General features: G+C 43.8%; 6 protein-coding genes across 9 annotated transcripts; 4 read left to right on the top strand and 2 right to left on the bottom strand.

Moving 5' to 3' along the window:
- Window positions 1–514: 514 nt before the first annotated feature.
- On the bottom strand, window positions 515–1,848 carry LOC124474751 (gamma-crystallin M3-like). The gene is made up of 3 exons (XM_047031167.1): window positions 1,809–1,848; window positions 1,176–1,430; window positions 515–847 (listed from the first exon to the last, which is right to left on the bottom strand). Exons 1-3 carry the CDS (start codon window positions 1,815–1,817, stop codon window positions 569–571), a joined length of 543 nt encoding a protein of 180 aa, XP_046887123.1. The 5' UTR covers window positions 1,818–1,848; the 3' UTR covers window positions 515–568.
- Window positions 1,849–2,490: 642 nt separating this feature from the next.
- LOC124474647 (gamma-crystallin M3-like) lies at window positions 2,491–3,375 on the top strand. Its single transcript, XM_047031002.1, has 3 exons — window positions 2,491–2,528; window positions 2,688–2,936; window positions 3,059–3,375. Exons 1-3 carry the CDS (start codon window positions 2,514–2,516, stop codon window positions 3,335–3,337), a joined length of 543 nt encoding a protein of 180 aa, XP_046886958.1. The 5' UTR covers window positions 2,491–2,513; the 3' UTR covers window positions 3,338–3,375.
- Window positions 3,376–4,458: 1,083 nt separating this feature from the next.
- Window positions 4,459–5,484, bottom strand: LOC124474662 (gamma-crystallin M3-like). Its single transcript, XM_047031025.1, has 3 exons — window positions 5,455–5,484; window positions 4,931–5,170; window positions 4,459–4,830 (listed from the first exon to the last, which is right to left on the bottom strand). Exons 1-3 carry the CDS (start codon window positions 5,461–5,463, stop codon window positions 4,552–4,554), a joined length of 528 nt encoding a protein of 175 aa, XP_046886981.1. The 5' UTR covers window positions 5,464–5,484; the 3' UTR covers window positions 4,459–4,551.
- Window positions 5,485–7,065: 1,581 nt separating this feature from the next.
- On the top strand, window positions 7,066–8,066 carry LOC124474799 (gamma-crystallin M2-like). Its single transcript, XM_047031237.1, has 3 exons — window positions 7,066–7,091; window positions 7,347–7,589; window positions 7,684–8,066. The coding sequence occupies exons 1-3, from the start codon at window positions 7,083–7,085 to the stop codon at window positions 7,957–7,959; spliced, it is 528 nt and encodes a 175-aa protein (XP_046887193.1). The 5' UTR covers window positions 7,066–7,082; the 3' UTR covers window positions 7,960–8,066.
- A 722-nt stretch (window positions 8,067–8,788) lies between these two features.
- On the top strand, window positions 8,789–9,827 carry LOC124474797 (gamma-crystallin S-1-like). The gene is made up of 3 exons (XM_047031234.1): window positions 8,789–8,838; window positions 8,929–9,171; window positions 9,487–9,827. The coding sequence occupies exons 1-3, from the start codon at window positions 8,830–8,832 to the stop codon at window positions 9,757–9,759; spliced, it is 525 nt and encodes a 174-aa protein (XP_046887190.1). The 5' UTR covers window positions 8,789–8,829; the 3' UTR covers window positions 9,760–9,827.
- A 9,809-nt stretch (window positions 9,828–19,636) lies between these two features.
- Window positions 19,637–25,975, top strand: LOC124474745 (ETS translocation variant 5-like). 4 transcript variants are annotated; one of them, XM_047031154.1, is made up of 12 exons: window positions 19,637–19,783; window positions 19,972–20,059; window positions 20,215–20,262; window positions 20,397–20,447; window positions 21,914–22,034; window positions 22,133–22,408; window positions 22,523–22,788; window positions 23,159–23,215; window positions 23,323–23,391; window positions 23,615–23,793; window positions 23,987–24,088; window positions 24,242–25,975. In XM_047031154.1, exons 1-12 carry the CDS (start codon window positions 19,736–19,738, stop codon window positions 24,473–24,475), a joined length of 1,539 nt encoding a protein of 512 aa, XP_046887110.1. In that variant the 5' UTR covers window positions 19,637–19,735; the 3' UTR covers window positions 24,476–25,975. The 4 variants fall into 4 exon arrangements, with proteins under 4 accessions (XP_046887110.1, XP_046887108.1, XP_046887109.1 ...); XM_047031152.1 differs by having other exon boundaries at window positions 23,987–24,094; XM_047031153.1 differs by having other exon boundaries at window positions 19,969–20,059.
- Window positions 25,976–26,861: the final 886 nt, after the last annotated feature.

Raw genomic sequence — 26,861 nt, 5'->3', positions numbered from 1 at the left:
TCTCGAGCATACTGTAAACTTGCAAAGATTATTGGAGTTAACACAATGCTTTGAAGGAAATCAAAAGTAAACTGATGATAGTATGTGCTTTGACTATTTCAAAATCATACCGCATGTTGCTCACAGTTGACTATCAACGTTACTTTAAGTGTTAAAGCTAACTCTATTAGCTACCTAAACTTGAAAGAAGAGTTATGGCTTCCTGGAACAGAAACCCTCAGCCCCCCAAGTTGACTTAACCTTTTTAAAGTTGGAGACCCGCTTACGTAAATGCAATCTGATGAAGTCGCTCACACATAAGCAAATGTCGATGGTTGAATGTTGTTACAGCTCAATTGATACATTTCTCTTTTTTGGAGTCGATTCAAAGATGAATGAATGTCTGTTTTTGTTTGTAATTGCTGTCAATTGAATATTTTAGTTTTTTAAATGAAATGTTGGGATTAAGACGAGGGACCTTTTCTGAACATGTCAAGTTGTCAGGTTTTAAGAAACGTACACTAAGTACAATAATTATGTCAAAAAACGTTTTATTGGCACATTTTACATTCTTCTGATGTTAGTAACTTTAACACATGTCCACGATACGCCTCATAGAGCTGAATCTCATCATGTTGCTCATTCCCATCTCCCTGAGGTTCCTGTACTCTCCAGGCCTCAGGTACATCATCCTGCCTCTGTAGTTGGGCTGCTCGTACATCAGCCAGTGGCCGTCCATCACGTTGCAGGACTGGCAGTCGGACATGCGGTAACGCTCTTGGATAGAATCACAATCATCCATCAGCTCGTGCATCTGACCTCCGAAGTTCTCCCTCTCAAAGAGTTGCATCCTGTAAGATCCTCTGTGCTGTTGGGGAAGAATAGGTTAAGTCACTGTCATGTTTATACACAAATCAATAACATATTTTGATTAATTCAAATAAATAAATTGATTAATAATTGCTTGTAAATTATGTGTTCTCACCGATGTATTCAATACATTGATTTACTGCATGGCCAGGTCTGGTATGACTAGGTATAACATCTATGTGCTTTCAAAATACATCAGTTTGAGTTTGTGCTTAACTTGCATTTTCTGTGTTTTTACCCAGTGATGTGTAGAAGAAAGATTAGCATGCATTGAAACGGAAATATGTGCACAGCTTCTATATGGTTAAACGTGGTCCCTGTCTTACCATGGGGATCATGCGACAGGAGTGGATGTCATCTAGCATGCCCATGCCCATGCTGCCCATACGCTGGAAGTCTGAGTACTCGCCCCTTTTGAGGAACATCTGGTTCCCCATGAAGTTGGAGCGATCATAGACAATGCAGCAGCCACTGTTCACCCTGCAGGAGTTGCAGCGACTCAGGTGCATGTTCAAGTCATTGCAGTCGCTGTTAGTGTCGTAGGAACGACCCTGGAAGTTTTTATCCTCGTAGAAGATGATCTGCAGGCAAAAAGAAACCACAAGCATCCTTACAGTGTTTGGGGTTTTCTGGCAAGAAAATAGTGCTGCCTCTCTGAACTGACAGGTGTCCATTGAGATTATTATTGAGATTGTAAAAAAAAACGAATCTATCTTTACGTAGTATGTGTAGTTATTTTTTTTTTACTTTTTCTGCAATTAATCGCTATCTGCCTCAAGTGAAACTGTTACTTGAAAATGTCTTTCATTTTCACTGAGGAGATATTTTACTCTACATTGTTAAGGCACACTCTATCAAGAGGTTCGAGCTGTGCTTAAATGCTCCCTCAATTATGATACCATGTCATCAAATTAGACTATATGATCATGTTATAATACTCCATCCATATAAACCATTACCCTGCCCATGTTGATGGTATAGCTTTTTGATAACCAAGTGACACAGTTTGTTACACCATCCAGTGCCACTTTTATATTGACCTTCACCCCCAGAGCACCTTGTACCCCTTTGTTTCAATCCTCCTGAGTCATCAGCAGGCCCACGTGGGCCTGTATTCATTTTCCCACAGCACACTTCTATTGCTGTTAAGGAGTTGCCATCATCAGAAAATCAGAATGCCATTACATGTTTTTACATGTTGCCATGCTCATGTTAGGTTATACATGTGATGCAAGCTAAATAAAAGAAGAAAAAAAAAGTTAATTCTGCAATTAAGTATCATCTTTATGGAAACCATGTGTTGTCATTTTTGTATTTGTGAAAACTGTATAACTTGTGCGTTAAATTAAATAATTGCTCATTGTCAAACATTTTTGAAGGAATGATTCGGTTGTAGTTAAATATAACTGGGTATCGTTTTTGAACTGCATAATGTTTCAAAGTAACATTTTGGTAAAAAGGCAGATTGGGCTTGCTGGATACACAAATAACATATTCTGTGCAGTGCAAAATGTGGCATACAGTATGCCACCCTACAGAGCTGCCCTGTACCACAATATAGAATGATGACTCATAGGTTTCTGCACAATGCATACGGAGATGCTATATAAAAGGGACAGGGTACGATGTTGAAACATTGCATTTGGAAATCACTCACCATCAACATGACCATGGGAAAAGTAAGTGCAACATTTGATCTACATCTCTTTGTCGGAAATACTCACTTCAGTCTGCAGTCACAGGAACACACAGCAACACAGGCATGGATATAGAAAATAACATGCAATGCAAAGTCAGACAAATTAATGGTTAAGTACGAATTACATGCTTGCCTTCAGATCATCTTCTACGAGGACAAGAACTTCCAGGGTCGTTCCTATGAGACTAGCAGCGACTGCCCTGAGCTCACCTCGTTCCTCAGCCACTGCAACTCCTGCAGGGTGGACAGTGGTTGCTTCATGGTCTACGAGAGGCCCAACTTCATGGGCCACCAGATGCTGGTGAGGAGGGGAGAATACCCTGACAACCAGCACCTGATGGGCATGAGCATGGGTGACTGCATCAAATCCTGCCGCATGATTCCCATGGTAGGTGACAGAGTGACCAAGCAGATTTAGATAGCTTGATATCAACAACACTAGAGCAGCATTCAAATTGTTATGGAGCAGTTGAGAATGAGTCGTCAATTTGGTTTATTTTCCACCAACAGCACAGAGGCTCCTTCAGGATGAGGATCTACGAGAGGCCTGACTTTGGAGGCAAGATGCACGAGCTGATGGACGACTGTGACAACATGATGGATCGTTACCGCATGTCCGACTGCCAGTCCTGCAACGTGATGGACGGCCACTGGCTGATGTACGAGCAGCCCAACTACAGAGGCAGGCAGATGTACATGAGGCCTGGAGAGTACAGGAACCTCAGGGAGATGGGCATGAGCAATGTGATGAGGTTCAGCTCTATGAGGCGTATCGTGGATTCCTGTTAGTCGCCAATGTTTAAAGTCAATAAAGTTTTTCAAATTGAGACAGTTTGATTTCTCTCATCTCTTTACATAACAACATTGCTTCTATCATTTTTGTTTTAAATTCACAATAGCATGAGGTAACATGATGAGAGCAGGTACTGAACATTTAAAATGATTAGGTGACGGACTGATTTATGCAAGCATTGTAACAATGTTTAAGTAAAAACAGAGGCAACTACGGTAAAATATGTTAAAATGAATACAGCCCAAGTCACTTGCAGTGCACATGCATCACACTTGACCCTAAGGTGACTGTTTCTAATGGTGATCCACAGGTATGACAATGTAGCCAGAGCCAGTTTTTAATGACTAAGTGGATGTAAAAGATTTTGCTTTGGTAACAACTGTCAGTTTCCCTTAATCCACCCTCCAACAGTTACTGTACAATGTATTGTCTAACTCAGTAAAAAAAATAATATATATATATATATATGTATATATAGGGACAACAATGTAGATGATTTGACTGCAAATAAAAAGGTTGCTTGCTGAAATTCAATAGAATTGAAGGTTGTTTCAAAAAAACATCTGCTATATATTTACAAAGGCTGAAAGTTTAATAGTTTAATTTACATTTCACTGAATGTTGGTCTCCAGTCTTTTCCATGAGTTATATCAATGGTGTAACTTTATTTTCATGTTGACTGTGACATGCATAAAACGTGTATACAAAAACAACTTTATGGAGAATTGACAGTCAATTAGGTTCTAGAAAAAAATTAAAAGCGGATCACAGAGGCTCAACCCAAGAAATCTGAACTGAGATGGTAATAAAGCAAAAGGCAAAATAGTCGTAATATGCACAGTTTGGCCAAAGCTGAAGTTGAAATTGCCTCTCAAGTTAAATCCGAGTTTGCCTAGAGATGAAGTTACATAAATTTGAAAGGCCTTTAGTTCTCCTTTGTTAATTGTAACAAGGTAAAAATATTTGAATTCTCGTTGTATTTTCAGTTTATTTGTTTAATTTTAAATTATTCCAAGTGACCACTGTGGAATGCAGTATGGAATTCATCGATTGAGTTAGATTGCATTCAGTTTCATTAGACACAAATATTAATGTAAGGCATGACAGAACACATTCATAAGCATCAATGATTTTTATTGTGTAAATATGATTTCAAATGAAGCCAAATTATTGATTCCTGTCAGTGTCAGGGAAATCAATGGCGTTGACCCTAACAGGAATCCACGATACGCCTCATAGAGCTGAATCTCATTGTGTTGCCCATTCCTATCTCCCTGAGGTTCCTGTACTCTCCAGGCCTCAGGTACATCATCCTGCCTCTGTAGTGGGGCTGCTCGTATATCAGCCAGTGGCCGTCCATCACGTTGCAGGACTGGCAGTCGGACATGCGGTAACGCTCTTGGATAGAATCACAATCATCCATCAGCTCGTGCATCTGACCTCCGAAGTTCTCCCTCTCAAAGAGTTGCATCCTGTAAGATCCTCTGTGCTGTTGGTTACATATCATACATAAAGTTACGGTTTGATTGTCTTGTTTGTTCTCTATTGTTTTCCAGAAAGGGCTACAACATCATAGAAATACTACTTACTTGGGGGATCATGCGACTGGAACGGATGGATTCAGTCAGGCCCATACGCTGGCAGTCAGAGTATTCCCCTCTCTTCACAAAGTACTGGTTTCCCTTGAAGTTGGGCCTCTCGTAGACCATGAAGCAGCCATTCTCCACCCTGCAGGAGTTGCAGCGGCTCAGAAAAGGGGTGAGCTCAGGGCAGTCGCTACTGGTCTCATAGGAACGACCTTGGAAGTTCCTGTCCTCGAAGAAGATGATCTGAAAGAAACAAATTAAAACAGATTGCACACCAAAGCAGATTTGGAAATCTCAAAGCAACCAAAACTTTATAGAAAATACAGTTGTTAAACATCCCACCTTTCCTACTGAGATCTGAACCAGACCAATCAGAACATTGTTTAGACTTAAACAGACAAATCAAACTTAACTAATAATTTGACATTAGTTATTTGAGAAAAATACAAACATATACTATTTACAATCTAAGGTCTCAATTTAATATGAGGCTTTATAAAATAGTCATAATCTCTAGATTACAGTACCTTGCCCATGTTTGATGTTGCTCTGGGATTGTGTCCAATAGGTCATGGTTCACTCCAGCTTTTATACTTTATACGCTTTGAAATGTCTTTTTGTTATTTAAATTTCTGAACCTGATGAATAAGCAGGATGCTTCTTGCTGTCAATCTTTTGCAGCAGTGTGCCCTCGACTGTCACAAACAGCCAGGCAGTTCACCCACAAGACTGTCCTGATATGCATTTTTATCTTCTTGATTAAAACGTGTATCACATTCTAACTGAGGCTTCCAACTTGACTTTTTGTACTGCAAGAGCCCCTCCCCAAAGAAAGCCACAGTGATTTCAACGACCAATAATCTATTTGATGAAAATGATGAATTGATGAATAAAGTGCTTTTCATTTGTCATGACTAATGTCATTGGAAATAATGTTTTGAGACACAATTGTATTTGAGAAAGGTCACTTCTATTAAATCATGACTCAGCAGTTCTGATCCAATATATTTCCTAATAAAAAATTATCCATGTGTTTTAACGGGTTATATGTTTATTATCAAATGTTGTAACCTTTGTACATTCAAAAGAAAGAAAAAGTTACTGTATTTCTCTGTAAGAGAATTTGGGTTGGTATAGCATGTTTGTCACCATAGCAACAGTTTACAGTCCTGGGAACAGACAGGGTCATGAGGTCATGGCTAAGCTTACAGTGACTCAGCTACCAGGACTGAGAGACAATAGGGGAGTATTCCACACAATAAGGAGAGCCAGCAACTAAACAAAATCCAAAACAAAAAACACATCAATGGTTAATTCATAACTAATCATGAAATTATAAATGTTGACTTTTTGCTTTAGACATAATTTATGACGCAAATTAACTGTACTGTGAAAATACACATTTGGATGTTGAAGAGTCAAGCTCACGAAGTTTGTGCTCCAAATAACCACATCCACTCAAACGAGCCACACGTCATCTGCCACACTTCCTATTGTCAGATAAAAACATTGCAAAACATTCTTGCATTTTGGGGAATGCATCTAGGTGCATTTTCTGCACTGAATGCAGCTGTTAATATAAGCAAATGTTTTAGTGACACTGTCCAATCCAGATTGGAAAATAAAACTAACTAGAAATAAAATTGGATGTAAAATGTTCAACAACATGTGCTTATCATGATTCCAACATACACATTTAAATAAATACATGTAGTGTACAGTATATCGCAGAAAAGAGACGAAACGTCAGCATAAAACATGAACTTACAAACTTTCCTGCTGCAGGTTGTCAGCGCCAGAATTAAAAAATTGTTATCTGAAACTGAAAACAATTCATACAAATAAAAAAGGACAAATGTAAATGAAAAAAAGAGATGATGTACTTATTCCTCATGTCATGATGTGTCATTGAAAGTAACAAATGCATTGCTAAATTGCTGTCTGTAGGCCTTTATAACATTCTCTTCACTGTTCCAGCAATTCTTTGATTCAGAGTCATGAGGAACAAAGAGAAATCAAACAAGACCAAAACATTTTGCTGATATGCAAATCACACTCATTTAGTTATCAAAGGCCTTCCACACTCTGCACTTTTGGTTTATAGATAAATACTTTGATGGTGCTTCAGTGAAGGAAAGAAGCTGTGTGCATCAACATGGGAAAGGTACGGGGAGGGTGTGCTGTAGGTAGTCAACTTTGGGAAGTTGTAAAGTACAATACAAATGAAAAGGGGTGAAATTAGTATGTAGTTTATGGTTGCAAAATAATCACATTTGAAGATGTTTAGTTGTTCAATTAACAAAACAAATATTGATATTAACATAAATAACTATTAATACTGTACTTTATGTACTCGATTCATTGTATTCAAGTGGTTTTCTACAGCTCACCTTGTTTCTCTTATCCCCCATGAGCTCAGCTTACATTTTTTGAGGAGAAGAATTTCCAGGGTCGCTGTTATGACTGCAGCAGTGACTGTGTGGACCTGCACTCCTACTTCACCCGCTGCAACTCCATCAAGGTGGAGAGTGGCTGCTGGGTGCTGTATGAGAAACCCAACTACAAGGGTTACCAGTATATCATGAGCCCTGGGGAGTATCCTGACTACCAGCACTGGATGGGCTTCAATGAAAGCATTAAGTCTTGCCGCTGGGTAAAAAATGTGAGAAACGCAAGCATGTCTGTATGTTACTACAATCATGATATTTGAGGCGATGCATCTACATTGACATGTCTTCTTGTGCCTAACCCTTTAGGTGCACGGTAATGAGTGGAAGCTGAGGCTGTATGAAAGACCTGACTTTGGGGGGCAGATGGTGGAGTGGGTGGAGGACTGTCCATCGGTCTATGAGGCTTTCAAGTTCCAGGAGGTCTACTCCTGCATTGTGACTCATGGCGCCTGGGGCTTCTACGAGCTTCCCAATTACAGTAGGCGCCAGTACTTCCTGGAACGGGGGGAATTCCGCAAGCACACTGACTGGGGAGCAGCCTCGCCTGGGGTGGGCTCCTTCCGCAAGATCACTGAGTTTTAGAGTGATGTCAACTGAAAATAGTATTAGTGTGGAAGCATCAATAAAGGTTATGAAGTCAGCTCACTGTTTCCAAGACTCCCCATGTCTGAATCAATAAATAATTAACGAAAATAAATGTATATGATGGTTCCTAACACGTACATTTTAATCCAGAGCAATCGGTATTATATTTTTGGGAATAGAAATTGAGTGTGTTTGTCAAGAGCCAATTTCTACTGCAGTCAATTCTTCAGACAGATCGTCACTTGCATGCTATTATGGTCTATACATATTTTTGGGGGAACATGTACATTTTGAAAATGGCTTGAATGTTTCCTGGTTCATGAAGCATCTTATAATTGCTAGGCAATAGAATAAAATAAACAATCACTGAAATTGCTGATATTGCCATTCTACTTAGACTGTCAGACCAAACTATTCTAATGTATCGTTGAAGAGTTGTGCTTTAGAGTATACCGTCCACTATTACTAACAAAGTTTTGCTTCAATGCATAGTGCTATATATGATCACTGTTGATAAATATCTTTAGGACTTTACATCACAAAAAAGGAAAGTGGGCTCAGACCCAAAATATTTCCAATCAAATGAATGTCCTCTAGTGCCCTTGTATTGGTCAGCAAGTTGTACAGCAACCAGTGAGTAGCGATTCTTTGAACCTTTCATAAGCCTTTGTTTGGGGATGAGGGATTCAGTGCAGTAAAACAATGTGATGAGCCTGGATAAATATTTGAATTGCTGATTGAATTATCTAATTCAAACAGTGTGAACCATGTGCTTGCTTGTATTGTTCTTGGTCTGTATAAATACAATATTGGTGCAGTCTAGTTTAATGTTTTATGTATAGTTTCTGACCGCTACTGACAGTGACCATGGAGAAGGTAAGCTCTGGAAAAATGAATGACAAGATTCATCATGTGAAACTTGAATACATCCCATGAAGAGACAAAGTGATATGTTTGGTATTCCAGCTCATCTTCTATGAGGACAGGAACTTCCAGGGACGCTTCCATGAGTGCAGCAGCGACTCCAGTGACCTGCACACTTACTTCAGCCGCTGCAACTCCATCAGGGTGGAGGGTGGATTCTGGGTGGTCTATGAAAGACCTAACTACATAGGCTTCCAGTATGTCCTCACCCCAGGGGAGTACCCTGACTACCAACACTGGATGGCCTTCAACGACACCATCAGGTCCTGTCGTGTGATCCGAAATGTGAGTATAGAGGACACAGCGCGTGAGAAATACACAAGAGCTTATGAGACACGCAAGGACATCCAAAATACATCATACTTGACCATTCAGTACATTTCTTGAGCTAATTCTGTGTTGTTATTATATACACACAAATGGCTTTGCACCGTGGTGTTGCCCTGTCAAAACCATGAGGTTGTCTGTTAGAGACCGGGTTCCCACCCACGAATGATGGTTCCCATAAATGAGGCGTAGGCATATTTTAGTTCTGCCTTGAATGCTCCATTGTATGAAATGTAATTCATCGTCTGTTTGATTTTGTCTGTGTTCCTTCAGGTGGGAAACGCCTGGAGAATGAAAGTGTGGGAGAGGCCTAACTTTGAGGGCCAGAACATTGAACTGGCAGACAACATGCCGTCGTTCCATGAGCGCTGGCACAATCGGGAAGTCAACTCCTGCAAGGTGTTCGAGGGAGCCTGGGTCTTCTACGAGCACCCCAACTACAGGGGGCGCCAGTGGCTTCTGGAAAGGGGAGAGTACAGACGCTACACTGAGTGGGGAGGCATGCAGGGCAACGTGGGCTCTGTTCGCCGTGTGAAGGACTTCTAGACACGTCACCGCAGGGTGCTGTCCGCTACCATGTCTGGGAAAGGAAAATAAAGATGCTTTCAAAAGATATCCTACTTTGTTGTTTTTTTTTTAAATCATTGTTCTTTAAAGCTTCTTTCAAATGTAGAATATCTCATGAATATGTGACAAACATTTATACTTATAGTCAAAATAAACTGAACCGGTAGAACTTGTATTGTAACGATGCTATTGCGAGGTGAAGGAGGCCTGTGCAAAGTGTGAAGATAGAGATCATCTGTTTAATTAGCCGCTGTAACTCCATCTGGGTGGAGAGTGGAGCCTGGGTGCTGTATGAGAGGCCCAACTACACTGGCAACCAGTACGTCCTGACCAGAGGAGACTACCCAGACTACCAGAGCTGGATGGGCTACAGTAACACCATCAGGTCCTGCCGGCTAATCAGACATGTCAGTAGGGCACACTCAGGTGAAAGGTACATCTCTGTGAGAAACCCCTGCTGGAGATGAGCAACTGTGGGAAATGAGATATCAGATGAGACCATTCAAACTCCTCCATAGCTCACCAAGTCTATAATTCAAGGAATGCAACAGAGTTTGTGATTGTGAAAGCAACTGTGCCGTTTCCCAAAGCCGTTGTGAAATGGCTTCATGGTCGACACAATAGACAGTATCACTCTGTCTTTTGTTATAAAGCTACCCGATGATTCCCAACATCAATGCAGAGGGGGATGGATGGGGGGGGGAGTCGACGGGGCAAGGGGAAGGGGGTCGATGTTTGATAGAAGTGGGGGTGGGTGAGGGATGGGCAGCATGCAGCTGGTGGTCAATGGGCACGGTCCAATGGGCACAGTCCATTGACCACCAGCCCCAACCCCCTGAACAATAGCGATGTAAACCCCAGTGATGATTCAGGGGGAATTTGCCAATAAGGATCCACAGTATGCCAGTGGGTATTGTGCTGAGGTGGCAGCCTGTGCCAGGGAAGGCTGGAATACCATGGTGCTTCATCAAGAGGAGCAGCTGGACTACATAGCCAAATCTAGCATGCCATGACCTGACGTGCCCCGACATTACCCAGCCTGCTCCAGGGCAGTGGCTTAACAGATGCAGATCACAACATGACACCAAGAGCGTCCATACTGTCGAAATGTAGAAAATCAATGCAGTGCCGATGGTGCATATTTGAGCACACATTTGCACATTACCAGGAACTGTATAAAGAAACCTCTTGAGAAGAACTGGTTTACAAAATGTTACGCTTGGTTTGATCTCATTCTCATTCTAATATCCTGCTGCGTTTGCCAGCGTTTCCCCCACCTCAATACCAGTACCATTCAATAGAGGGCACATTTCATTACTTGACAAGTCATTATTCCCATAGACAGTGCTGCACTTGTAAGCAGTAATCAGCAGAGGGCAGTATTCAACAGGGTATAGTCAAAGGTACGCGGCCGTGTGGCGGTAAGTGTGAAGATAAGGAAAGGTTGTAGACCTACACACACACGCACGCACACACACACACACACAAACAAACACTAGATTAAAGCACCTACAACAAAGAGGCTTCAGAAGCACAGTATTCATCTCTCCATGCTCTCTGTCGTCGACAGCAAGCTTTTACCATGAAAAGCCTCACACGATTTCTCACCACACATCCGGTCATGAGATGATTTCATTAACTTGTCTGGTAAAAAATTGCTGGGCCTCAGATTCTTAAGCTCCATGTGGCCTTTTGATATAGATATGAGGAAATGAGACATGCTAAGGAATTAACACGGTTTTCCAGTCCACCATGTAGGAGGCTATACAAAAGTCTCCCTGTTGGTAAATAGAGATTTGCTGTTATTTATATCTTTTGTTACGATCCACAGGCGACATTCTGAGAACACTGGAAATACATCCAACATCTTCTATAAGTAGGGCATCATAAGAGACGCCTACCCTAAGGGAGAGGGATGCATGGAGGATTACCGGCATGGTGCCTTCTACTTTTTGGATGGAGGAAGTACATTATTACTATTATGTAAAAACAGCCTCCCACCGAATTTGAGACGGGGCTGCCATCTTCCTTTTGTCATCCTAACTCAAAGGCAGATAGATCTGGGCCACTCAAATACTCGCATCAGTTTTATATAACAGCGCGATCTACACTGTGCAAATGGTGCTACAGTATTGCATGTTGTTTCAAATTGGGGCCAGGTTCTTGCATCAGGTTATGTAAGGTAACAGTATGTCACCCAATGGGCCCCCACACATCCACCCACACATGCAATACTACCTTCATAGGTTTAAATGGTAGGAAGATGACGAATTATGAATAAGACAGGGGTTGGTTTTGATATGAACGACACCTTGGGTGCATACCATATAGTATCTTGGCGTGGTCTTGTTTGTTGTCGTTGTGTTCGGGGAGGGTGGAGGGAGGGAAGGTGTTGAGGGTCACAGGGAGGAAATGGGAGAACAATGGCCTCTCTGTGACCAGTACACAACGTAGCCAGGTCACAGAGGGAGTCAGCACCATGAGACCTCTCTCTGTTGTCCTGGTCTACTGTCTGTTGCTGTCCACTGTAACCCTCCGTCCATCAGCACTGTATTACACAGTAGAATTGTTCCTCTATTTCATGTAGCCAGACCATTCCCTTCTTCCCTCTCTCTTCCCTCCCTGGTTGAAAAGAACACTATTATTTAGAGTGTGATATTTTGGTCTCTTCTGATGGCAGCTGAGTTCACTCCGGATGAGGTGACAGATGGTCATAGATGTCGGTTGCCACGGTGCTCACTAAGAAGTAGCCTGACTCACTCCTTAGACACCTCATCAGACCCACTGGAATCAGCTCTTAAAACCTCAGAAGCTATTAAAAAATAGCTTTCGAACTCCAGGTGTACTTCTTAAATTACATTTTATACACTTTTTCCATTGTTCTACAGTTTTTTATGTTTCGGCGCCATAGTCTCTGTCAGAAATATTCATAAGTTCACAGGTTCATTGTTTTGGTTGAGGTGCCAGCTCACAGATTTCTTTCTGGGAAGTGACAGACTGCGTGACCAAGGCAGGTACTCTGTGCCCGTGTACAGCAATCCCATTATGGTCTAATCTGATATAAAACGTCCACTGGATATATTCTGCGATAATGTATCCTAAACAGGATGACAGATTGTTTTATAGAGCTTTTATACGTGCATGAGCCAGCCAGGTAGAGAGAACACTAGAGGGTTAACAAGAGTGTTGGCTAATCAATAACAGCCAAGTCTGATACATTTGCTTACATCAGCTGATAGAACGGAACTCTCCGGTAAAGCCATCGAGCAGACAGGACTCCTCTTATCTTATTGTCGTGGACTGGTGTACTGTACAAAACAACCAGACACAGGCTAGTGAACACACAAACAAGCATTATTCCAGCCTTGTATGGAACGGCAAATTCCAGGCCGTGATAAAGATGTCACCAAGGCACATGTTGTTTGGAACCGATTCTAAGGCACAAACTAGACATGGTTATCAGGCTGAATCTGGTTCCATATTTCCTGGAGCATTGCAATCATTAAGCAAGCACAAAGAGGTTGAGCCTTCTCCAAACTTTGATTGCACAGCCTATCACTTTTACTGATTTAGCATGACCTCACTGAACTCTCATCCCTTATTTCCTCTCCTCTTTGCACACAGTAGTTTGATACTGCGTTTGACATTATTGGGACTCTATTATCACTACTTCTCAACTTTCACAAAAGCTGTTCACCTGAAAACAATTTAAAGGGGAAATGTGTGTATCTCTACAAACAATAAAACTGATTCATGGCAGACGTGCCACATCCATAAGCACGTTGTCGATAATTCATGTTACAATTTCTTGAACAGGAAAGTGCTCCGTAGTGTGTTGAAAGGACTTGTCCTTATACTCAGCAGTCAGATTTCAGCTCTTAGAAAAGCATGTGGACAAAAGCTGGACATCACGAGTGAAACCAGCAAAGCATTAGAGCCCCTCTGTAAATGACAGTTGATTGCAAATAATTTCATTACCTCTAGGCCACTGGATGAATCACTCCTTATTCAGAGAGAGAGAGAGAGGGGGAAAGGGGGAGAGAGGGAGAAAAGAGGGTAAGAGTGTGTGTAATGACTCACGGCTCAGCCCTACATTTCAGTTCTGCACTCGGTCACCACTTATTACAGTGCCAATTTATTTTTTAACTCCAGTGGTCTATCATTTTCATATTGACCCCCTGGTGTTACTGCTCTCCAGGTTGTATACGAACTAAACCACCCTGTGTCTTGCTTTCTTAGGAGGTGGACTGGAGGAGGTTGTACCAGAGGCCGTGAGAGGTGGCCGATGTGTGGAGCTCTAATCACCATCATGCTCCAGTTAGTGCCACTCTGCAGCCATGTGGGCAGGCCGATAGGACACAACAACCTGGCAGCTGGCCTGATTCCGGAGTGATGAGGTCATCACGTGGAAGGTGAGAGAGTGGGGCTCTGCACTGGACACATCAGTGTCACGGTGTGAATGTCTGATTCAATCTGAGCTCCTACACACAAACTCGCGCGCCTATCAGTCAGATGCAGTTCACATTCAGTTGTACATGGTCGTGCAATGCAACAATAGCATGGTGGGTTTCAAAGAAACCTTGGCTTGACTGAATGTGTCTGGATCTGTCTGTTGCACGGCTCTCCAACAACTTGTTTTTCTCTCCACCGCCTTGTGCTTTTAGCCCCTAGGTCTACAACAAGTGACAGCAAAACAACACCACAATGCATGAGACCGTTACATAAGAAAGCATTGCAAAACCGTTCGTTGAGAGCCGAGTGAAATTGAAGACACACAGTGAAACAACACAAAGACACCAGATGAGAAGCGTTAGCCATAGATTGGCGTGAAAGAGATTCTTCCTTTAGCTCAATGCCAACAGGTTTTTGTTGTGTAAGACTCTCAACTCCAATGCTCAGCCTGGGAATCAAGTGAAGCTGATCTAGAACCCTCCGATCTGCCAACAGGGAAAGGTGCAGCCTTCATGGATCCATTTGGTCTCACTCCTCAAATGAGGATATCAGATGACCTTCTTGAGAACATACTCCCTGATCGTGCCATATTGATATTCACTTCTGTTTCAATGTCCAAATCGCTCAGCAATGCTGTTGTGATACTTGATTTGTGTTGGGAGTGGAAAAGCCTTGTCAGCCTTGACATCAAAGCCTGCTTGAATATCCTTGGAAGGTTTCCTCTGTGTAGTGTAAGGCTCATCGTGGAAGTGTATTGAGGTCACCACCTCCTATAAAGCATAGTTTACATCGAAGACCAAGCAGAGAAACATAACTCTATAGGGATTAGAAAAGGATCTTAATTTACACTTCAATGAGCAGATTAGTTATTGATTTGATCACAACTTTCTTAGAATAAAGCAGTGTACTGAAGGTGTGAGCTCTCTGAGGACACTGATGAATTCCCCATCCAGTATTTCTGCACTGCTCTCCCTGGCTTGTTATTTTGATTGACATTGTTTATAATGACTGCCTGTCTCGCTCTTTATCAGTCTATACTAGAGCAATGTGCTAAGGAGGTGAGTCATATGAGTCATTGTGAATATAAATCATGCAATTACCTCTCTCACAGTCACACACTCACAATCTAGTACTAAAACTGGTGAGAATAGATATAGGCAATGCACTTTAATTTTAGAATAAGAGAGAGAGAGAATGCATTGGTTTTTAAATGGCTCTCAATCTTATAAATACAGACTAGAATAAGTGCCCTCAGGGAGGCTTTCCAAAGACTGGGTGACGCATCGGTGATGGTGACGTAGGTTGAACTACAAAGCACATGAAATAATTCTAAAAAAGGTGTTCAGTGACATGAAAAAGAGACTTGCGCTGAAGAAGAAAAATAATTGAATTATATACTTTCAGAGCAGCACTACTCAATGCACCTGCTGGTTACCAGATCTTTGACCCTGCAAACCTAGTCAAAAACTCAAAACCTGTCTGTTTCCTCTGTTTCTCTCTCTCATGCTCTTTGTTTGACCTAATTCAGAGCTGTAAGGACGAGTCTGGACATGGTCTGTGTTGTGTCGCCATCCTCATAGTAGAACAGAGTCAGCACGAGAAAGAGGGAGATTGAGAGGGATAAACAGAGAAAGAGAGAGAGAGAGGTTGGGGGGAAACATAGAGGGAGAGAGAGGGGGGAGAGAGAGATGGAGAGGGAGAGAGAGAGAGAGACAGAGAGAGGGAGAGGGAGAGAGACAGAGACAGAGAGAGGGAGAGGGAGAGAGAGAGAGAGAGAGAGAGAGAGAGAGAGAGGAGAGAGAGAGAGAGAGAGAGAGAGAGAGAGAGAGAGAGAGAGAGAGAGAGAGAGAGAGAGAGAGAGAGAGAGAGAGAGAGAGAGAGAGAGAGAGAGAGAGAGAGAGAGAGAGAGAGAGAGAGAGAGAGAGAGAGAGAGAGAGAGAGAGAGAGAGAGAGAGAGAGAGAGAATAAAGCAATGCAATGAAGTGTGCTGCCGAAGAGTTCAACACTGAGCATCTTGGCAGAATTATGTAAGAGGCCATTTTGGGTCTATTTTTAGTGTGGCCGCAGAGAAAGACTGTGCGAAGCAGAGAGAGAGATGCAATGAAAGCAAATTAAATTCTCCAAGCAATTTACAGGCTCACTGGGTGACTATGATTACTTTGGGTGTAAGGTTATGTTGGATGGATCGACTCTCAGCAGGGAAATGTGCTCATTAGCGGAATGAGACAAAGTAGGGGGAGGGAGCTGAAAACTGATGAAGTGAGTACATATTGTAATGTGTGTCTGTTGAGTACAGTCATACAGGCTCATGCTGTAAAGTAAAGGTATCAATCATTCAAAAAATAGTGAATGAAAAACAATGTGTTGAAAACCATTCCAGTCACAGAGTCACAAAATTTACAAGCAAGCTCTTACTAATCACTGTTGGCAATAAGTGACAATGGGAATAGTCAGTCTGGGCTTCACAGACTGGAACTCCATTAAGTTGAGCATCATTATGGTGGGCTAAACTCGTGCTTTCTCTGAAACAATGGGAGTGGTATCGAAGCAGAATAAGATGAAAGGGGGAATTAGAGAGTAATGGGCTGCTACTGGCGGCCTGTACGGCAGTGATGCAGATGAATGGTCTTTGAAGCAGTCATGTGTGACACTCTATCGTAAATACTATCAAAGAGCCAGGAGAAGTTATGAAACTGTAAAAGATGTCCAGACCGGGACTGGAGCCAAGGTGGACAAAGAGAGCTGTATTCCATCAGCAGACGGTTAGAGCTTTGGGCTTTGGCTTGGCCATCTCCAGGTGGTGTATCCCCCTTGTCTGAACGGAAGGTTCCAGACTGACACAGTGCTTAATTGAACCGAGTCACAGAGTAACTGTCTAACTTGGCTTCGTTGAGCTTGTCTGATGCACTGGAACCAATGTATTAGAACCAGAGTATGGCACCCTCAACAACAATTGCTGGCAGGCAGACTCTTGCAAATACTTCTTATATATTTCAGATGATGTCCGAAATATGTCTGACATCTAGGACCCATGTGTGATTGGAGAGCAGGGAGATTGAGCCACAGCACACCAGGCCAGTTTTCTCAGCTCTGTCCAGGAGGGGAGTCCGCAATGTCCTGGCCCCTTTGAAGACCAGGCATGAATAATGGATCTGTGGCCAAGCAGCATCTCTCAGACAGGTTCAGTTCCCTCCAGAGTCCCGCGGACCCAAACAGAGATAAAACACAGGCAGACTCATCCATTATGCAAGGTGCCCCACTCGGACACGGGCAGAGACCACATGAAGGGACGTGTCACTCTCTCATCCTCCCTTTGGTGGAGAGTGATGGGAGGTTCTTCAGGATTTTCCTAATTAGGTTGTGAGTAGTGAGAAAGATCCACATACTGTATATGGCCATCATCACCACCACCACGGTTAGTAGCGTTAAATGCAGGATTTTATGCATGATCAGAATGACAACAATGTACAATTGAAACTATTAAGTGATTAAACTATAATGAGGTACAATAAATGTATTAAATGTGTTCCATTTGAGCTTTTGGGACTGATGTTTTATCCTACTCAGACACCAAGGCCTTTGCACACAATGTTACCCTTTAGTGTTAAACACGTAATAGGAAATTGTGGGATATTCATGTTAGATATTATTAGCCTCCTAGGTCAAGTCAGAAAATGTTTAACAGCCTTGTCCAAGATTCAAGATTGCTTCAATTCATTGGGCTGCAAGACTTTGCTTGCTGTTTGCGTAATCACTTAATCATAGTTTGCTACAGTCAGGCTGGGCAAGGTGGGCATTCTTGGTACAAGGTATAACTCTTCACCCTAGCTTTTAGTTGATGTAATAATGTTTGCTGCCCTCAGCAAATTCTTATTTTGGATGTGCTGATATCACAAATTAATGATGGCAGAATTGTGATTCACTTTGCATGTCTCAACTATTCCCTGGAGAAAAAACTACTGGCAACTGAGTTACTATAGCAATACAGATACATTTAAAGGGGTTATCATAACTCACAATCCGAAAATATTAATTATTTTGCCTCTGTATTTTGTCTTGCAACTGTCCCTTTAAAAGTGCATACCATTAGGACAGAGACATGAATGAAACGCAGCCATTCATAAAAACAAGTCGAGCTCGTCTGCAATTGGCCAGTGAGGACTAAAGAGCTATGTGAATGTCTATTGGCCAGTCGAAATGGAAAGTCGATTTGAATGACAAAACAGAACAACCAATGGACGTACATCACGGAGACCTATTTTGGCTTCAGGGAAAACCAGACGATTCCATTGAGAAAACCACAGTCAAGTTTTGTGTGAGGGACTCAGCAGACAATCTTGAGCGTGAAGCAAGGTTACTCACAGCGTGGAACTAAACGGCATTTATTTTCACCACTGCTTTGGAATTGAAGAACTAAAGGCGAGTAGCATAATTTTATTACAATTATTAACGGCATCTAAAGCTCATGCATGTATACGGACACTTATTTGCGTTTTTGCTGTAGCATCTACTTTGACCGACTTGATTCCCGTTTGGATTTTTTTGTAGTGAGGGAGGAGGGATGTGAACGCCATTTCATGAGGATGAACCTTTTATTATGGCCACCATTTTATAATGTGTCGGCTAGTCGTGTGACTTTGGCATGGAGATGTACATTAGATTAGTTGTTTGTGTGCATGTGGATTCTTTATCAGCGCTTGAGAATTTATGAATGGTTCGGTCGTGCCCCCCTCCTGTCGCTCTCCCCTCCCCCCTTCTGAACTCTATGGGCAAGGGATCAAATTTCACTTCATTGAGAAAAACAAGGGGCCACAGTAGGGAAGGAAAGGGGGGGGGGGGACGAGGAGGGGCACTGGGCAGGGATTTAGATTTTGGACAATATTTCTTTACAGAAGTTAACTCTTTGCATTGTTGTCATGAAGACAGGCACGATTGAATTCGGACAGGGCTAAAACTGAAAAATGTTTTTTTTCAAACTCAAAACTCAATCTACAACGTTTTTCGTTCAGTCTGCACAGTGTACATTTTCACTAGATTACATGAACTCCACCACTCGGCTGTGGAGCATTTATCACCACTTGAACTGTGTAGTGCTTTTTATTTATATAAGTGGCACCCTCTTAGCTTGACTAAGTCCATGTTTAGGCTCAGCCCCAGTTTGCTCACACTAGCTTATATAAGGCTCTCACTCCCTGCACAGTGAGAACACTCTTACTGCCTTGGGAAAACTCACCAAGAACACAAGGAGGTGGCACAAACAAACACTCGCGAGAGATGAAAGAAGCTACTGCTTTGTGAGCAGAGCAAGACAAGACAAGCAGGCTGTGTTGACTGAGTGACAGGTGACTTTCCTAACTGTTAAGGGGGTGCTGCCTTGCGCGACACTTTTCTCTCCTCTTAGGAAGACCAGAGAGGCGAAGATCTCCCAGGCTGACTCCTAAGCCCTCCAGCCCCCTGCTTCCCTTGTCCTCCAGTGGAGAGAGGGAGAGAAGACTCAGGCAACATGGACGGCTTTTATGACCAGCAAGTCCCCTTCATGATCCCACCCAGCGTGAGTTATTAACCCGAGGGTCTTCTCTGATCCACGCTAAGCAGTTTCTGAAGCAACTTCAAATTCATGTATCTAAATGGGCTTATAGGTATTAAAGATCAGCTAGATTGTTAACGGCAAAAAGTATACGTCATGTGATCACTTGCCAAAAGCATTGTGCACCCAGTAATGTGACTATTTTACAGCAGAAATCTCACATGGAAGAACCAGTGAATCGACTGTTCAACGAGAGGAAAAGGAAGTTCGTTGAGACAGAGCTTGCCCAGGACACTGAAGGTAATGCAATTGAAAACTGATACATTAGGGAAGTGGCACTTTTAAATTCTTTGAATTTGTTTGTGATATGAACGGTGTACAGAGTGGCGTGCTTTCTTGGAAAGGGAGATTATTTTTGTTCCCTCACTGACGTATCCCCTGTCTTTCTTTTCCAGAACTCTTTCAAGACCTTAGTCAACTTCAGGAGATTTGGATTGCAGAAGGTGAGTTTTAGTATATCTATCACTGAGCAGTTCTGTTTTCCAACTGCTGTCTTTACCTTTCCCAAGGCCAGGATGTACATCAGGATTTCTTCGTTGTGATGTGATTTGCTTTCATTCTTGTTCCCCTCCTGCAGCCCAGGTGCCTGATGATGAGCAGTTTGTTCCAGATTTCCAGTCGGATAACTGTAAGTAGCCACATTTCTCTTTTAATATTGATAAGGGGGGGAACCGTGTCGAAGCCTACGCAATCAGACGGACCTTTATTTACTCCAAAACTCCCAGAGCCTATGTGTTGTAATAACCTACAAGCATCAGAACAGAGAAATCTTTCTGCAGAAAGGCTTCTTGGTAGCAGGATTCCTCATTCTGTTAAAGTACTATGCTAGCGCCCATCCAACCTATGCTTTTTTTCTAGGGTTGGCAGGCTAGCATTTTGTGCGAGCAGTCGTCAAACGTGACTATTGGGATGATTTACCTTCTCGGCACGGTGCTACTTATGCTGTTTCCGTCTCTATTTTCTCTTCATATGATGCTATCTATATAATTAGGCTCAACGGAAGTGTGTTTAGCTCCAGGAGTTCTGGTGCAGCACAGGCCTTCTACCCAGTGTGGAAGAGTCGAGCCTCAAACCGCTGTGAGTTGGAGGAGGAAGAGAGCTGATCTGGCAGACTGCGCTGCAGTGTTGTAATTCATCGCCAACCTCGGCTGGCGCAGTGACATTTCAGCTTCGTCTGGGAGTGTATTCGCAGCGCACACTGACTGGATTGTGCTAGCGCACGGCTCGTGGGGCTGCTAGGTTTGCAGGAGCGCCGTGCGTGTTAACCTGCGTGCAGAGGGGGGTGGTTGGCCACCGTGGTCTGGCCCGGTGCCAACCTGTCTGATACAGAGTCTTCATTCAGCAGTCTTGTGTGGACTGTGCAGCTGGGTAAAGGAGCAGTTACCGTGGGAATCGCATATCCCCCCCCCCCCCCCCAAGCCCTTAAAAAAAAAAAAGAATGATAATCATTTCTCTGTAGTAGTATGCAGTGTCGTGACAATGTAGGATTTCCAACAAACCAAAGGTTGTGTGTGGCTGAGATCCTGTTGCTCTGTGATTTACAACGCTGCAGTGGCACATTGCCATCTGCACGGTGGCAGTTATGTGGCACAGGAAATGGTGGGAACTACCAGTGCCAACAAAGCCCAGAATTAAAGTCCATCTATATACTCACAATGGCAGCCTTTACAGACGAGAGAAGGACTTAGGAAAATATTGGCTTGTTCTGTTCTCCACTGACTCCGGCTGCTAACAAAGACTCCTCTGTGTTCCTCCTGGGTGCCAGCAGAACAATGGTGATGGCTCAGGGAAGGGGAACACTGTTTACATTTCATGGCTCAAAAGATGGCTTATTATCAGAAGATGGGAGGAAGTGAAAGCTATGACCTGCCCCTTTCTTAAATGAAGTCCCTGCAATAGCACACTCCCGAGTGTCTTTGTTTTCAAACCTGAAGGAATACAGTTACTACTGATGTGAAAGGAAACATCGAGCTGGTGGACTGCTGTGCATCTCGTTTCCTGTGACAAAACATTTGGCAGCCAGGCAAAATGGCGTCTAATCAAAGCTCACAGGGGTTTTCAGGTCTTCATGTTTGCTTGCTTTTTGTGTTGCAGTAATGTTCCATGGCCCGCCGTCCGGTAAAGTGAAGAGAGAGCCCACTCCCAAAGACCTGTCCCCCTGCAGCCAGGAGCAGAGACTCGCTCCCTACTCAGACAAGTGCCTCTACAGCTACAGGTACACACATGCGCTCACACACATACACACACGCGCGCGCACACAATGATTTCAAGGAAGTGTTTTTGATTGTACTAACCGTCCCCTCCCCTTAACAGTGCCTATGAAAGGAAACCCCACGGGATCAAGCCACTGACTCCTCCCTCCACACCTGCCTCACCGTGCAGCCCCTCCGCAACCCTGGGGACGCACTCCTTACAGATGGCTCCGCCCGTCCACCTGCAGGGTCACCGCAGTCGCCCCGCTCACGGCCACGCTGCTTCCCTGAGCCCTTCGCACCCTCGGACGCTGCCTCACGCCGGCCGGGGCCAGCAGTTCGCCATGCCTCGCCTCCCTGTCGGTCATCCAGAGGCGTCCTACAGCGCAGAACACAGGTGGGCTCGCGGCACATTTGGGTCGCTAACCCCTCGTGACTCGTTTGACGGGATGAGAAGGCGTTCGTTTTCAAATGGGGCCAAACTGATATCCTCCCTTCCTCTGTCGCCCAGGTTCCAGAGGCAGCTGTCTGAGCCCTGTCTGCCTTTCCCTCCACCTGACAGTCCGGCACGCACACCCTTCCCGCCCCACCACACGCTGTCCCGCGACGGACGCCCCCTCTACCAGCGCCACATGTCTGAGCCGCCCCATGGCTACAAGCAGGAGCTGGTGGACCCCCGCTACCCGGAGAAGGGGGTCCCTACCATGGGTCCGCCACGTACGCCCTTCGCCCCCCTCAGCATCAAACAGGAGCCCAGGGATTTCTGCTATGACTCGGGTAAACGGCGATGCTCGAATCGATATGCCCAAACGAAGGGATGCTTTGGTACTGTTGTCAGGCAAATTGGATTATCACAAAGCCATGCTGAGTGTGGATAGGTGTAGGATAAATGAGCCTCGTTGGAAGTCGTTCTACTTACTGCTCACTTTTTCTAGCCCACTTTCTGGTAGCGAGGTCAGTGATGTAACGTCCAATCCTCTTATCACCTCTCAGTTAAGTGCATGTGAGAGTGTACGATAAAGGACTATAGATTGCCTTCAAATCCCAAAGCTTGAGATAGGAGAACGTTTAACCTGGAGCTGTAGTGCATCTACAAAGTATTAGGATATTAGCATAAATCTGTTATTCTCATTTTCATATCTTCCAGAAGTCCAGAATTGCCAGTCTTCATTCAGGAAGTCGAACTTCTATCAAAACAATGAAGGTGAGTGCTTTTGACTGGGTCCATTTTGGTCATTTGAAAGGTTTTTCTTCTACATTGTCAAGCTGTGCTTCTTACTAAGCCGAGTATGTGTACTCCTTGGTCAACAGGATTTGTGTACGACGGTGAGCCCCACCTGTACTATGACGACACGTGCGTGGTTCCAGACAGACTAGAGGGTAAGAGAGTCCCCCACACTCCCTCGTCTGTCTCACCGGCCAACCCTCCCTCTGACAGACACGTCTGATAATCATAAGTAGCCGTAAAGTCGGATGTGAATCTGCCACATCCTCCAACCTCAGCTCGGTTATCGACAAATATCCGATGTTATAATGCAAATGGTAACTTTTGCATAACCACCAGCATAACTGACTCCCTTCGCTTTCTGTCGTGTGTTCCCAGGGAAGGTGAAGCAGGAGCCGGGTTCGGGGCTGGTGTTCCGTGACGGCCCCCCCTACCAGCGCCGCGGCTCCCTGCAGCTGTGGCAGTTCCTGGTCACCCTGCTGGACGACCCGGCCAACGGTCACTTCATCGCCTGGACCGGCCGCGGCATGGAGTTCAAACTGATAGAACCCGAGGAGGTCAGTACCGGTTACTGATACAGGGCGGGTACCCGTGCCAAACAAGTTCTTCAACTCGTGCCACTTGACTTATGTACACGGGCATTTTTCGGTGTTTACAAACTCACAAAGGGCTGTGCTGCTCTGGACGCGCGGGTGCCATCGAACACGTGGGCCGTCCTTTTATGTTGACGTGTCTGTCTTCCTGTGTCAGGTGGCCCGGCGCTGGGGCATCCAGAAGAACCGCCCGGCCATGAACTACGACAAGCTGAGCCGCTCCCTGCGCTACTACTACGAGAAGGGGATCATGCAGAAGGTAAAGGCAGGTTACGTTCCAATTCCCTTCCTCTAATCTACACGGATAAACCCTTTCAACGAAACTGAAAGGGTTAATTAGCTCCTTGGTCTGTTTCCAAACGAAGCTTGCCCAGCCACGGGCAATATGTAACCCTGGCATGTCTCTGTCCAGGTGGCCGGGGAGAGGTACGTCTACAAGTTTGTGTGCGATCCCGAGGCGCTGTTCTCCATGGCGTTCCCCGACAACCAGCGGCCCAGCCTGAAGTCGGAGCCCGACGGCCTCCCCCTGACGGAGGACGACACTGTCCCCCTGGCTCACTACGAGGAGGGAGGCCGGCCCTATCTGGCTGACGGGGGGGAGCAGTGTGTCTCCGGACTGGCGTTCCCAGACAGCTACCCTTATTGATCCTGCAGGTGTAAACATAACACAACCACACACACACACACCCCTCCCCAGGGAGCCCAAACTGCTGCGCGGATTTGGATGTCTTCGGCCCCTCTCAACTCTTAACACGCCCCCTTCCCCCCCCATTGCCACCTGCTCCTGGGATTTCTAGCAAGTCTAGGATTCCCTACCCAGCCAGGGTAGGGAAGGAGGTGAAACACTCAAGCGCCATCTTGTCTCTGTCACCAGGTCGTCACTGACCTTTGAATTGGGACTGGGTTAATGAGGTTGTCCAGGCGGACCGAGTGAACTCTGGGTAAGCCGTGGGTGTCATGGAGTTGAGTAAGTCCAGAGTGCGCATGCACTGGTAGCAGTGCAGTTTCCTCTAACTTGTTCTAATGAGTTAGTAGGATAAGGATCTCAAGGCACTAGTTGTCCTTTTAGATCTGTTAAACGGCTGTATCCCAAATACAGACACACGCGTGCACACAAACATGATATTCCACAACTTAACAAAATGATTGTTATGTAATGTTCTTTGCCCATTCATTGGAATACAAAGGCAGGGAAACTGACTGTTAAAGGGGTTTAGTCCTCTTAAATGTCTAGATACTTTAGAGGCTCAGGTTTGTAGGAGGTTCATTGAGCATTATTTCCCTGTGTGATCAGTGTGTGGTGAGTCCAGCAACCACTCTTAAGGACTTGAACCACACTGTCAGTATCACCCTCCCTCTTGTGTTCAATTATAACTCTGGGAACTGTTTCTCACCAAAAACACCTTTCATGATGCTCTTGTATACGGCCTCAAATTATATCAAATTATCTGTCTGTTTTTCCTTTTTTTTGTACATTTCATGTAACATGTTAAAGGGATACAAAACAGTATTTTTGTCCTAAAGCTTTGACTTTCTATACAAAGTGTATATTACTGTAACTTCTGTAAAATGTTTTTTGCGTCTTAGCTAAGCTTGGATTTTTTGGCACTATTGTCCTGTGTATTTTTTTACTGTGTCCTATAACAAAAATTACTGCTATTGTACAGCTGTAACTCCTCCCCCCCCCCCCCCACACTGTAATACTGCCAATAATAAGCTGAGAGGGAGATACTTCTCCTCCTTGCATGTTTTTTCCTACAAATGGCTGTACCAATCTATTGCTCAATCAGACAACATTTCTGCTTTTTGTATAGTTTGTTATGGAAGTGAATCTATAAAAAACAAAATAATAATCAGTATATGAATATATTTTTGCAGAGTAAGAGTATGCATTTGTTCAACATGTAATAAGCTGAGAACTTGTGTCGTTCATTTCTGGGTTTCGTGATGGATGGAGAGAAGCCCTCCCATGTTGAGTCAGTGGTGGATGGTGCTTATACGTACTGCTAAAGTTTGATATTATTGTCTTACGGATTTGATCCCCATGTTGAGGGTTACTGGCACTTTTTGTGACATCTGCCCCAAACTCGAATGTGTGCCTTCCACTGCTTTGATCTTTACTGGATACAATAAAGTATTATTACTTCTTTAATTTCTTCCTTGTTGAGTTCCATTTTCATAATTCGAGATGGACAACAGAAATAAAAAAGCTTTACCTTGCACTTCATCTTGATAACTGAAGCAATGTTACTGGAATGACAATCAGAGCAGTAGCTACGCTTCTGTAAGTGGGTCACACTCATTCCCTGTGTGGCCAAGAACTAACCTAATTCCTCCACGGGACTGAAAGAGAGAGCTGTTCCTTTCCTCCTCCACTCCTCTGCCTTCTCTGCCTGGTCGCTGTCAGTGGGGTATTAACTGTAAAACCCTGCTGATGATCCTGATCTACTTAGAACACAGAACACAGTGAACACACTAGAATGAACGTCATCATGGAAACGTCATCATGGAAACGGACAATCCCCTCCTCAAGACATACACGCACACACAATATACTGATCTGGTTACTGATTCAGGTGACTCACTTGGAATAGTGTACTCACTGGCTGGATTAGGTAATCTGGACAGATATACTACACATTTGTCTGATGACAAACACCTTCTTTGGATCTGGAGAAGAAAGGTGATGGAAGAATCTAGGGTTCACACCTTGAACAAAGGGCATGAACCTAATTTTTCGATCTCATGTCCTCAATTTTCAAAAAAACACACAGCACTGAAAAGACGATCCTGCACTATGAAACATGGTTCAATACTGAAAGGATGTTCTGCTGAAGACAATATGGCCCAATTTCCCAGACATGGATTAAGCCTAATCCTAAAGTAAGAGAACAATTCAATGAAAAATATGTTGGTCTAGAACTAGGCTTAATTCATGTCTGGGAAACTGGGTTTTTGTATCATAAACATATGCACAATTATCGCTTTTATCCATGACATGCGGAATTTGGACCTACATCTGCATCTGCTGT

Source organism: Hypomesus transpacificus, chromosome 12, assembly GCF_021917145.1.
Source record: "Hypomesus transpacificus isolate Combined female chromosome 12, fHypTra1, whole genome shotgun sequence".
Classification (NCBI taxonomy): Eukaryota; Metazoa; Chordata; class Actinopteri; order Osmeriformes; family Osmeridae; genus Hypomesus; species Hypomesus transpacificus.
This window is presented reverse-complemented; position numbering and strand designations above follow the sequence as displayed.

Excerpts from the sequence above, each read along its gene's own strand:
- LOC124474647 (XM_047031002.1), top strand. Across the intron at positions 2,937-3,058 it reads CCTGCCGCATGATTCCCATG|CACAGAGGCTCCTTCAGGAT; the intron begins GTAGGTGACAGA and ends TTCCACCAACAG.
- LOC124474662 (XM_047031025.1), bottom strand. Across the intron at positions 4,831-4,930 it reads CCAGTCGCATGATCCCCCAA|CACAGAGGATCTTACAGGAT; the intron begins GTAAGTAGTATT and ends TGTAACCAACAG.
- LOC124474745 (XM_047031151.1), top strand. The coding sequence starts at position 19,736 with ATGGACGGCTTTTATGACCAGCAAGTCCCCTTCATGATCCCACCCAGC. Across the intron at positions 22,035-22,132 it reads AAGTGCCTCTACAGCTACAG|TGCCTATGAAAGGAAACCCC; the intron begins GTACACACATGC and ends TCCCCTTAACAG. Across the intron at positions 22,789-23,158 it reads GGATTTCTGCTATGACTCGG|AAGTCCAGAATTGCCAGTCT; the intron begins GTAAACGGCGAT and ends CATATCTTCCAG.
- LOC124474799 (XM_047031237.1), top strand. Across the intron at positions 7,590-7,683 it reads CTTGCCGCTGGGTAAAAAAT|GTGCACGGTAATGAGTGGAA; the intron begins GTGAGAAACGCA and ends CTAACCCTTTAG.
- LOC124474751 (XM_047031167.1), bottom strand. Across the intron at positions 848-1,175 it reads CCTGTCGCATGATCCCCATG|CACAGAGGATCTTACAGGAT; the intron begins GTAAGACAGGGA and ends CTTCCCCAACAG.
- LOC124474797 (XM_047031234.1), top strand. Across the intron at positions 9,172-9,486 it reads CCTGTCGTGTGATCCGAAAT|GTGGGAAACGCCTGGAGAAT; the intron begins GTGAGTATAGAG and ends GTGTTCCTTCAG.